Consider the following 12,092-nt stretch of genomic DNA (forward strand, 5'->3'; position numbering starts at 1 on the left):
CTGAGCAGCCATCTATGCATCCAGCCACCCTTGCAGGGGGACAGCCTCCACTCAGGAGTCCTTGCCACCACAATGGTCGTCTTTCCTTTGAGTTATGGTCTTGATGCTCAGCTGTGGTTTTGGTGGTGAAGCAATAATCCAATAGCCACCATTGACTGGAGTCTTACACACACACCACCCATCTCTCTTTTTTTTTTTTTTTTGGTTGTGTTGGGTCTTTGTTTCTGTGCAAGGGCTTTCTCTAGTTGTGGCAAGTGGGGGCCACTCTTCATCACGGTGCGTGGGCCTCTCACTATCGTGGCCTCTCTTGTTGTGGAGCACAGGCTCCAGACGCGCAGGCTCAGTAGTTGTGGCTCACGGGCCCAGTTGCTCCGCGGCATGTGGGATCTTCCCAGACCAGGGCTCGAACCTGTGTCCCCTGCATTAGCAGGCAGATTCTCAACCACTGCGCCACCAGGGAAGCCCCCACCTATCTCTTACACATACGTCGCTCCATCCCCTACAATATGGTTCTTAATTCCCACAGTCATTTCTGCTACTTCTCTTTGGCAGCATCTCATGATCTACATTAAGTTTGTGGCCTACTAAAACTCCTAAGTTTTTTTTTTAATCTTTACCTATGCAATTATTTTTTTGCAACATGAATAGAGAAATTCTACCCCTGTTGTTTTTGAGTCATCGTCACAACTCTTCAAGAGTGTTTTAGTTCTTAGACTTTATATTAGGATTCTGTAGTTTCAAGTCACAAAAATCATAAGAAATGCATTGGTTGAGGCAACAGCAAGAAGCAAAGTGAGGGAACTTCCCTGGTGGCACAGTGGATAAGACAATATGCTCCCAGTGCAGGGGGCCCAGGTTCGATCCCTGGTCAGGGAACTAGATCCCACATGCATGTCGCAACTAAGAGTTCACATGCCACAACTAAGGAGCCCGCGTGCCACAACTAAGACCTGGTGCAACCAAACAAGTAAATTTTTTTTTAAAAAAGAAGAAGCAAAGCGACTAGCTCAGGCATAGCTGGGTCCAAGGTTCAGATAATCCACTGGCATCATTTCTCCATTTCTCAATTCTCTGCCTCTGTTGGATTTTTTTTCTTAGGAAGGTGTCCTTTTGTGGAGGTAAAGATGACCACCAACAGCTTCAGACTTACCTTCCACCATTTTAGCAAACATTACCCAATCCCAGAAAGAAAGTCCCTGTTTCCCAACACTTCCAGCAAGTGTCATGGGTCCAGCTTGAGTTGTGAGATAATTCCCTGAACCAATCGCTATGGCCAGGAGAATGGACTATGTTGACCAAAAGGAGAGGACAGGAATACCAGACAAGCAAGACCACCAACATCTTCTGCAGAACCTAGAATATCAGAACTGAGAGATAGGGTTGGCGCTCTCACTTTCCAGAAGGATGAAACTGAGGCCCAGATAGAGGAGGTGGCCTGGAATAACAGAGAAATGCCCTATAGGCAGACCCAAATCCCAGGTCCCCTGGTTCCCAGGGCCTCCCTTTAGCGTTTCATTCATCAAGTTAAACAACCTGGGTCCGCTCAAGATTTGATTGGCAGCCCTTTCTTCTGCACAGTGGTCACTGATGGCCACATCCGCTCTGAAAGGCCATTTGTCCAGTCCATCACAAAAGCCCAGCCAACCCTGTGACCCACTGGGCCAAGTGTCTCCAACTTCTGGCCAAGGTGTCCCAAGGGTCCATCACTTGCTCTCCTGGAAGCAGCCTCTCCCCACTTCCCTCTGCCCTGGCTGGCCGAGGGCACCATCCCCTCCTTCCCCGACCCCATCCCACTCCTGCCCTGAATGCATCTCGAGCAGACTGCTCGGAGCTCATCACTGGTGTCAGACAACTGCCAGGGTCCTCTGCATCCGAAAAAAGGAGGACGATGATGGCCAGGCTTTGAGCTTTAGTGCCTTGGTCCCTTCAAGCGCTTGCTCAGTGGCCACCGCGCGCCCTCTGTAGGCAGAGTCGTGGACGTACAACTGACTTGAGCACCTGTTGACCAGTCTCCACCGTACTGTAGACCCGACCCCCTTCCCCAGCCGGACCGCAACCCCTGCCTCCATTTCTAGCTTAAAACACAAAAGACTTTAGAAAAAGCGCCGCTTGTCCTCCACCCGACCTCTTCCAGCTCTGGCCTGCGAAAGGAGCCCTTGCGGCCCTCAGCTTAAGCTCCCTCTAGGGGACTCAAGTGTAGTCTGGGATGGGCGGCTTTCTACCTTCCCCAAATCCCAGGTGCATATTTGTTTTATATTGAAGTATGATATCCACGGAAAAGGGCACGAATCGGGAGTGGCAGCAAGCTCAATGAATTTGCACCTTACCCCGCTGTGCCACCAGCCTCAGACCAGGACACAGAGCACACACAACCCTTGCAGACTCCCCTCTGCCCTTGTAGACCTCCTCACCCCTGAAGACCCACCTCTAAAGACCTCCCCCGGCCCTGATGACCCCCTCCTGATGCGGTGGACGCCTGCTTTTGTAGACCCCACCCCTCAGAGCCTCCCACCTGCGAACCTGTCCCCTTTCCATCTCTCCTCCCAAGGGTGACCCTGGTCCTGACTCTGACACTGAGTTTACCCAGTTTTGAAATCTCTGTAAGTGGAGTCCTGCAGCATCACTCTTGGCATTTGACTTCTCTCATCTATTAACTCTGTCTTCTTTCTTCTTCTTAAACTGTGTCACTCCGGGTGATCTTTCAACATCCTTCACGAGAGTCAGGCAGACTTCGGGTACAGCAAGTGCAGAAGAGCCACTGCCATTCCTTCACCTCACTGAGCCCACCGCAACCTGTGAAAACTGATGTCAGTCAGCCTTTGAGTTAGAGGACCAAGAACTTTATAAAATTCTGAACTCCACTGAGTTGCCAGGGCAGCCAGAGCCCCCTTTCCCTCCCTCTGCGCCTGATTGCTGGGTGCATCTCAGGCTGCAGCTGATTTGGATGTATTTCCTCTTGCCTCCTACAGCTAGGGAACATCTTCGTCGTGGACTTTAAGCTGTTGGATGGCATCGATGTCAACAAAACAGACCCCTGCACTCTGCAGTTTCTGGCTGCGCCCATCTGCTTGCTGTACAAGAATCTGGCCAACAAGATTGTCCCCATTGCCATCCAGGTAGGCTGAGGGGACCTGTTCTCTTCCCGGGCGGCTCTACCCTCAGCAGTCAGGGCTCAGGGAGGATTTCCTGCCACCAAAGCTGTAGGAGGAGAAGGCAGCTCTGCCTTAAGTCTTAAGTCTCCTGCTGAAGGATTTGCCAGGTAGGCAGGAAAAACAGGAACTTAGGGCCTCCTGCCAGTCCTGGAGAGGGCTGACCACAATGGGCAGAAAGGGCTCCACTCCCCAAGATACCCTTGAGAACTTCCTGGCTCTGAGGAGGACCTGCCTTGGGATAGCATACTGGGCTCCCCACCCCAGCGTCCTGACCAGCCCCAAATCAAAACGCCAGCAGAGCCCAGGCAAGTGAAGCTGTGAGATGAGCTGGAAGCTGAGGCTGCCAAGGGGGACCATGGGGTTCAGGAACTGTGCCAGTCCTGAGATGCTCCCTTCGTGTGCCCCGGGGTTCTTGTCTCCACCAAAGACGATGGAGAAGGAGAGGGGAGCAGTTTGGGGGAGAGGCAGGCAGGGACAGAGCTTCATCTCTCCCCATTCCTGGCTGCATCTGCTTTCTCAAGGCACCAGGCCACTGCAACACTGTGGGAGCTGGTATGCAGACAGCAGGAAACCACACCCAGGCCAGGATGAGGTGTGGGTCCATGAACGGGGGAGGCTGCACAGGGGCCCCCACGGGGAAGGCAGACAAGCACTCAGCAAACAGTACTTTGAGTCAGCCGTGAACCGGGCATTGGGTGCCGTGGGCATAATAGCAGCTAGTTTTGCCAGATGTTAACCGCCAAGGCTATCGCAAGGGTTTGCCTACACAGTCCACAATCCCTTACCTTGGATTCTGAAATCTAAAAAATGCTAAAGCTCTTAGATTTATCAAAAATTTGTAGCAAATTCATTGGCAGCAAAGGTTGCACTGAACCAATAGGAGAGGCTGTTTAAGAGGCTTTCTCTCACTTAGTATGAAATGCATATGTTTCACTGCAGAACTACTAACGTATTTGAGTGTAAAATATTGTGTTGCCCCAGACCCAGGGAGGGGGAGAGAGGTGTCACATAATGAAATGTACACACTGCTAAAATCCTAAAAATTCCGAATTCTGAAACATTTGGCCATTGGGGTTTCAGACCAGGACCTACCTTTATTTATGTAATTGTCACTACAACCCTCTGAGGAGGCAGGCACTAGTGCTACCGATCATTTTAAGCAGATAAGGAAACCAAGGCACAGGAGTAGTCAGCGGCAGAGCTGAGGTTCGAGCCAGGCTGTCTGGCTCCAAAGTTCATGCCTCACCAGTCTCCCAGTCTCTGGGGCACCTCTCCTCCAAAGGAGTTCCCGACCTGTTATCAGAAAGAAGCCCTATTCTTCAGAAACTGATGCAAAAGGTAAAGGGACAAGTGATGGAGAAGTAAGCAGAGCTAGGAGCCCTGTTCACCACTGGCAGGCACCTCTGAAGCAGCCTGTCCTCCAGAGACCTTTTATGTCCAGACCATGGACTATTACGCCACCTTTACAACCAATAAATTAGATCTATCCCAGCTGACCTGGAGGGGGTTCCACAATGAGTTAACAGCAGAAAGCAAGATACAGGGTAGAGATTATACGATCTCATCTATGTCAACTGAATGCAAGGAAAGGGCCCACCATAGATGTGACCAGATACTCTTGTGGGCATGGGGAGTCGCAGAAGGACACAGGTCACCAGGTTGGGAACATTGGGATGGAACTGGCTGGGGCACAGGTGAGCAAAAGAAAGAAGCAACAGACTTGATTATAATGCTAATCAATATATGGAAAATTGCACAAATATGCATATATGCAAAGAAGCTGGATTATGAAATGTTTTCTTTCTTTCTTGTGCTCTTCTGTAATGATTGGAATTTTTTACGGTAAGTATACAATCTTTCCTAATCAGAAACAAAAGGCTACATCCTTATCACCACCGCTCCCAAAATTTAAACACAAAACACCAAGCATTCTGGAGTTCCACAGCATCACTAACAGCCTGGAGGGGAGTGGGCAGGGTGGGAAGAATGGGCGGGAGGGAAGGCCCAAATCGGAGCGACCTGCAAGGCTGGTGTAAGAGTTCCGGATGATAGCAAGTGAGGGTCTGGACTAAGCAGTGAGAGTGGAGAGAAAGGCTAGAGGCACTGCCAAGGAGTAGGCAGAGCACTGGGTCCCTTCCCAGCTCAGCTGTTTACCAGTGTGTGACTTGGGAGAGCTGCTAAACCACTCTGAGCCTCAGTTTCCCCCTATGTAAAATGGGAATGTCAAGGAATACCTGCTTTGCAGGGCCACGGTGAGGGATAAATGAGATAGTACAAATATAGCCCCTAGCATGCAGCAGGTTTCCTTGGCCACAGAGCACACACCAGAGCGCAGTAGGCATCCTACCTGCTCTGCCAGCAGAGTCAGGTGTGGGTGGGGCCGCACAGTCAGAGCAAAATAGCGAAGCACTGGGAGGGGCGGGGCAGTGGGTGGGGAAGGGGAGGGGCAGGGCAATAAGAGGGGAGTGACGGGGGTGGGGCAGGGCAGCAGTACAAGGGGCGAGACTGAGCGGGGCAGCAGGGGAGGGGCTAGGGGAGGGGCCAGGGGAGAGGTGGGGAAGTGGGGAGCCTGAGAGCTGGGATTGTTAAAAGGGGCTGGAGTGTTGTTCTGTGAGAACGTGGTTTCAGAGTTCGCAGACCTCCTAATTTTCCAAGAAAACCTATTAATCCAGATTTTTATGTGAAATTACTGATATTTAAAGGTTGACAACTAATTGCATTCACAAACAAACAACCAAAAATATCGTGAAGGTCAAACTCTGCCCTCCTTGCACTGCTCTGTCCTGGGTGAGCAGGCCCGGGGCGGGCTGTCTAGAGCCGCTCTGTCCAGCGTGGGAGCCCCTGGCCACCCACGGCGCTAGAGCCCTTGAGATGTGGTTAGCCCCTACCAAGGCGTTCTGGAAGTGCAAAATACACACCTGATTTCGAAGACTTAGAACGAGAAAAAAATAGAATTTTTATTATTTACATGTTGAAATGACATTTTAGAGAGATTGGGTAGAATAAAATTGTATTATTAACATAAAGTTCACCGTTTGTTTTTATTTGTATTACTGTGGCTGTAACTGAGCAGGACCCTAAGGAGCCTTCCCACGACAGCCCCCCCACCCCGCCCCGCCCCGCCCCGCCCCCCCATGTCCTCCGCCTCAAAAAACTGTACATGAGTTTACGAACAATTAACATAGAGATAATGAGAAGGGTCCTGGCGGGCGCCTCCTGACTGTCTCTGCTCTAGGTGAGCATTAGGGGGCGCTGCGGCAGTGCACGGTGAGGGGCCCCTGGCAGCTGCGCGGCTGCGGGAGCGGCTCGTTCAGCAGCTCCGGGTCTGGCTCTCAGCCTGCGTCCGCCGCGTCCCGGGGAGATCGGAAGCCGAGAGCGCGGGCGCTGCGCTGCTGCTCTGCGGCTCGAGCCTCCGGCTCGAGCTCGTGCTGGAAGGGGCGCAGCTTCTCCTCACAGTGCTTCTTGTGGGCGCACCAGTCCTTCCGCGGGCACTGGGAGCCACAGTAGCGAGCCAGCTGGCAGCGGCCCCTGATGTTGAACTCCCGGAGCTGCTTCTCGGTCATCGCGCAGGGAGGGGAACGGCGCTCGTAGCAGGTGCAGGGAGTCTCCTCCTCTTGCACCACGTCCCCGTTGGTGTTATAGTACCGGGTTACATTCAGGACGGGGAACTGCTCCGCTATGGGGTACGTGGGAAGCTGCTGAATTGCAAGCCAATATGAGCTTTGCTCCCTTCACTTGTTCGAGGTCTCTGACTTTGGGCCACCCACCCCACGGTACCAGCTGCAGGTTGTCCAGGCGACTGTCCACGGTGACAGCATTGAGATGCATCACCTGAAACGGGGAGCGATGCCCCAGCCCCACCTCGCCATCGCTCCCACAGCAGTTCAGGAAGGAGTCTTCCTGACCCTCTTGCTCGGTTTTTGTCAAGGGCATATACAAGTATCTTAGCACCATTTCCATCCGCGTCTACTTCCATCCAGGCCTCAAAGGAGTAGTCCTCCACCAGCAGGGATGTTCTGCTCATCTATCTGTGTGTACTTGGTCCTCATCTGACTGCCTCTGCTCCTCTCTCCCAACAAATGCTCCCACCGCTGGTGATGGGAACAAGGTTCCCATTCAGGTTAAGGTCTGTGGCTGGTGCAGCTGCACAGCTGGCTCCTTTCCAGAGATTGTGCTGAAGGAAAGTGCAGCATTTATTGCAGGGCCCCAAGCAAGGAGTCCAGGCAGCTAGTGGTCAAAAGGCCCCAAACTCCCCAATGGCTTTCAGGGAAAGGTTTTTAAAGACAGGGTGAGAGAGGGGGTTTGTGGGATGTGTGATCAGCTCATGAACATTCTTCTGATTGGTTGGTGGTGAGGTAATCGGGAGTCAGCATCAGCCTTCTGGTTCCAACTGGTCTGGGGTCTGTGTGCTTGTGGGCAGCATACAGTTAATTTCTTCCACCTGCTGGGGGTTTCAGTATCTGCAAAACAGCTCAAAGTGTATGGCTCAGAATATTATCTATAGCCCTTGAGGAGGAACTAAAGGTCCTTGACTTTGTTTTAATGGCTAAAGTATATTATTTTATCTTGCTTGACTGTTTTCCTTTATTTCTGCATTTTCTCACTTCTCTGATTAAATTTATTCTTTGGAACTCAGGGAAGGCCTAGGAGGCTAAAGTTTTCCTATAGACAAGAGGCAGGCGGAGGACATGGAGGGAATCTGTCCTGGAAAGACCCCCATAGGGTCCTGCTTGGTTACAGGGCTACCTGAAAATTTTAAATTCCACATGTGGCTTGCATTATATTTCTATTGGACCTCATCTCTGTTTTTGAAGGAGAGACAGGGAAATTACCTTCCAAAATACTTAGCATGACCTTGAGGACCCAAATTGGTCTGGCTCCTCCACATCTCAGGCAGCTCTCCTCCTGGGTCACCCTGTTCCCGCCACACTGCTCCCAGCAAGAGTCTAACACCCGGCCCAGCCCCCAGTTTCTATGACGGCTCCTCCACTCTCCTCCTCTGTTCTGGACAATTCACTCTCATCCCACGTGTCCACCCCTCCCAGGCTCTGTGTCCTCCTCAGAAAGAGGTGTCATGACAGCAACTACCTTGCAGGCTCACATGACATCGGGCTGTCAGGTCCTGAGGCTGCACCGGGCGCTAGGGGAGAGCCCCAGGAATGCCAAGGGCTGTTGTCATGGTCAAAGCTAGGGACCAGGGGCTTGAGCAGGAAGGGCTGGATAATGCGGATATGTCAGGGCCAGATCACGGAGTTTGGCGACCTTATTTTCTGGCACAAAGAGGTGACTGAGTGTTTTTAAAGACAGGATTGACCTGACGTGATTTACATTTTAGAAAAAAAAAAATCACCCCTGCCCCAGTGTGGAGTTGAAACGGGAAAGGGAAAGACAAGCCAGCCTCTACTAAGGAGGCACCTGGCCGCAGGGCTGGGCTCAAGGGACAGTGACTTGGGACACTGCATCATGCGGGCCCTAGAGCCCCAGGAACTGGAGTTGCTAATCTAGGGCAAGAAGGGAATTCAGGAGCACCAAGACAGAGCCTGGGGAACAGCAGCATTTAAGGGGAGAGCAGAGGAAAGGAAAGTTGGGAGACCAAAAAGCAGCAGCAGAGAAGCAGGTGGAACCAGGAGGGAGGAGCGGAGATGGGGAACAGGTAGAAGACCACAGCCTTCACACATGACGGTGCTCGCTCCTTGCTGATGCCTTCATGCTCTTTCATTCACTTCTCCTAATAACTGTGAGGTGAGTAAACACTGTGCCCTTGTTGCTGATGGTGAAGCCAGAGCTCAGAAAGGCTGAATTGCCCAGGGTCCCACAGGTAGTAAGTGATGCAGCTGGGATGGGAAATACGAACTCTAGGCCTCTGCTCTCCTCCACAATCCTCTCATGATTCAAAAGTCACTGTTTAAGAAATTTGGATTCTCCTGGAATTTCCTGAGAGGCCAGGCTCTTCTGTAGCTACATTCTGGAGCGAAATACTGCAGTGCGTTCTCTTTCTCCAATGTATCAGCTCAACCAGGTCCCAGGAGATGAGAACCCCATTTTTCTCCCTTCGGATGCAAAGTATGACTGGCTTCTGGCCAAAATCTGGGTGCGTTCCAGTGACTTCCACATCCACCAGACCATCACCCACCTTCTGCGTACACATCTAGTGTCTGAGGTTTTTGGCATCGCAATGTACCGCCAGCTGCCTGCTGTGCACCCCATTTTCAAGGTACAGCAAGCTGCTGCCTTACCTGGTGGGAGAGGGTATGCAGATATGGGGGGTGGGGGACAGAAGGGAGGGAGGAGGGGTACTGACATCCCCACAGGACTGTGGCTGGGAGTGGCCATAAGAGGCCCCTGGAGAGATGCTGGAGAGGTGGGTAAGTACCCCCAAGGGAGGAAGCAGCTCTGAGCCTGCTGGTTCCTGAGGACACAGGGCCGGGGCCTGACTCCAGCTTGGGCTCGCCTTGGGTGGGGCGGGCAGATTTTGAAGAGGCAAATGAGTTCAGTGTGACCCTGTCTGACCCCAGGTGGCAGCCCCCACTGTCTGCCCTTCTCTGTTCCCATATCCTACCGGCACTGACTGCTGGGGTGACTGCAGGCTCAGGTTACCTCTATGTGCCTCCGTTTCCCAATCTGTAGAACAGTTCAGATAGTATGCCTGCCTCCTAGGATTACTGTCAGGGTTAAAATAGTTGACAGATTCGGAGAGCTTCAAACAGTGCCTAGCACACAGCTTTGCTCCGTGTAAGCGTTGACTGTTACCGTTTTTATCACGACCATTATGCATTAGCGCATTAGAGCGGCACCCATCCCCCAGGCCGCTGGCAGCTGCTCCGCAGTGAAGGTCAGCATGTCAGCTTCACTCCCTCCCTGAGGCCTGTAGCATCGCCCCTCCACGGTGGACCAGGGTGGGGGAGCTGAGGGTCCCTGAGGACCCCCGAGGAGGCACAGACCTGGTCAGGAGCCCCCAACCAGCCTTCTCTGAGGTCTCCTCCTGCCCCTCCACCCAGCTCCTGGTGGCACACGTGCGGTTCACCATCGCCATCAACACCAAGGCCCGGGAGCAGCTCATCTGCGAGTACGGCCTCTTTGACAAGGTGGGTGCCTCCCGCCTGCCTCGGTGCCCGGAAGAGCCCGGCCCGGCAGGCACCTGCTTCTCAGAGCCTCGGCGGCCTCCACTCCGACCTGAGGTCCAGATTTCCTCTCGGGAGACCAGCCCCCTAGGCACCGGGGTGGAGGCCTGGGGAGGGTGGGAGGCTGGAGGCGCTCCGAGTGAAGCCTCCCGGGTTCCCTGGCCCACATCCACCCCTCCCACCCAGCCACTTCCAAGCACCACCCGCTCTTCCTCCTCACCGCGGTCTCCCCGTCACCTCCTCCCTCCCCTCCCCATCCTCCTGCCTCCCGGCTCCTGCTCCCCACCTCTTACACACTGGGGACCTGCATCTCCCCTCCCACTCTGCCTCCCATCATTCTGAGCACAGCTTCCCACACTCTGCCCTTGCAGGCCGTCAGTGCTCCCAGCCTACTCGCCCCGTCAGCAGGGGCTCAGGTCCCCCCCGCCCATCACATCCTCTCAGGCAGCACCCCACCCCTGTTTTGACCCCCCAGGAGGCTTACCGAGCCTGGACCCTCCCGGCAGCCCTACCTCCAACTTTCCTCCTTTCTCATCTCCCATTAGTGAGCGGGCCAGACGATCACTAGGGTTGAATCACCATTTGGGTGGAAAATGACACAACCCATCTCAGACCAGCTGCAGCTGTAAAGGAACTGTATCATCTCACACACCTGGACATATTCGGGTTCGGGAGCCACAGCTCCTAGCTCCGTGTTTTGCTGGGCAACACTGGCCTGTGGCCTCCACCAGGTGCTGGGCCCAGAGCCCCCAAGCAACCCCTGCCCACCAGCATGCCTCATACTCAGGGACCAGGGACTCAAATAATGTCCCAGGGTACAAGCCACTGGCTGGAACTCTTCCACTCTTTAAACTGTGTGGGCCTCACTCTCTCAGATGGGGTCTGCAGACAGCCCTCCCCCTGTGGGAGAGGGAACAGGACCTCATCACCGTGAGCTCCAAGCTCATGTTCCCACACAGTGACATCATCTTCCATCCAAATAGAAAGTACGGGGGAGCAACGCTATTGGTCCTGCTTGGGTCAAACGCCTACAGTGGACCAGTGTCTGGCTCCCAGCACCCAAGCCCTCCTTTGAAGATTCTGTGCCCTGAGCACTCAGCCACCGTGTGTGTGTGCCTGCATCTCAGCAGTCGGGGCGTCTATCCAGCCCTCACCTTGGCACACAAGATGCTCTCAACAGAGTTGTGAGGGTCCTGGGGGCTGGTATCTGCCCCCCTCTTGTGCCCAAAGATCAGGTCCCTGAGAGCAGTGCTCAGGCTCTGGGCAGCCCGTGCTCAGAACGAGGGCAGGCCTGGCCCAAGGGCTGCTCCAGCCCGGGCTCCACCCTGCCAGCTATCCCCGCTGCCCTGCTCGGGATGGGAGCCCGCCCCTCCCTCCTGTAGCTGCCCCCAGTCTCTGCACTTCAGCCCCTCACATCTTGATCGGGCAGAGGCTCCTCCCCGTAACCTCTCACTGGGCTGCCCTTGGCATTCTCCGAGTCAGACGTCCCTCCCACCCACCTCATGGGACCTAGGTCAGCCCTCGGCAGGCCTGGTCATCCCCCTGCCCTTTCATGGTTTCTCATGCTGAGCTTTAGGGCTGGAAGGCTGGAGAGGGGGAACCAGCCTCGGCTCACGGCGCTCTCTCCCCTCCTGCTCAAGGCCAACGCCACAGGGGGCGGTGGGCACGTGCAGTTGGTGCAGAAGTCCATGCAGGACCTGACCTACAGCTCCCTGTGCTTCCCTGAGGCCATCAAGGCCCGGGGCATGGACAACACGGAAGACATTCCCTACTACTTCTACCGGGACGACGGGCTCCTGGTGTGGGAGGCCATCAGGGC

General features: G+C 54.1%; 1 protein-coding gene and 1 pseudogene across 3 annotated transcripts in view; one reads left to right on the forward strand and one right to left on the reverse strand.

Moving 5' to 3' along the window:
* The window catches only part of ALOX5 (arachidonate 5-lipoxygenase), a 59,468-nt gene that overhangs the window by 39,127 nt on the left and 8,249 nt on the right, over positions 1 to 12,092 (forward strand). For both annotated transcript variants that reach the window (XM_082423487.1, XM_082423488.1), the window contains exons 7-10: positions 2,970 to 3,116; positions 9,163 to 9,366; positions 10,151 to 10,237; positions 11,914 to 12,092. In XM_082423487.1, the coding sequence (XP_082279613.1) occupies positions 2,970 to 3,116; positions 9,163 to 9,366; positions 10,151 to 10,237; positions 11,914 to 12,092 (617 nt within the window). The remainder of the gene's footprint in view (positions 1 to 2,969; positions 3,117 to 9,162; positions 9,367 to 10,150; positions 10,238 to 11,913) is intronic.
* Positions 6,307 to 7,687, reverse strand: LOC309642258 (zinc finger MYND domain-containing protein 19 pseudogene; annotated as a pseudogene). Its single transcript has one exon. The product of its transcript is annotated as a zinc finger MYND domain-containing protein 19 pseudogene (transcript).

The sequence above is a fragment of the Balaenoptera physalus genome, assembly GCF_965194825.1.
Source record: "Balaenoptera physalus genome assembly, chromosome: 14".
NCBI classification, from domain to species: domain Eukaryota; kingdom Metazoa; phylum Chordata; class Mammalia; order Artiodactyla; family Balaenopteridae; genus Balaenoptera; species Balaenoptera physalus.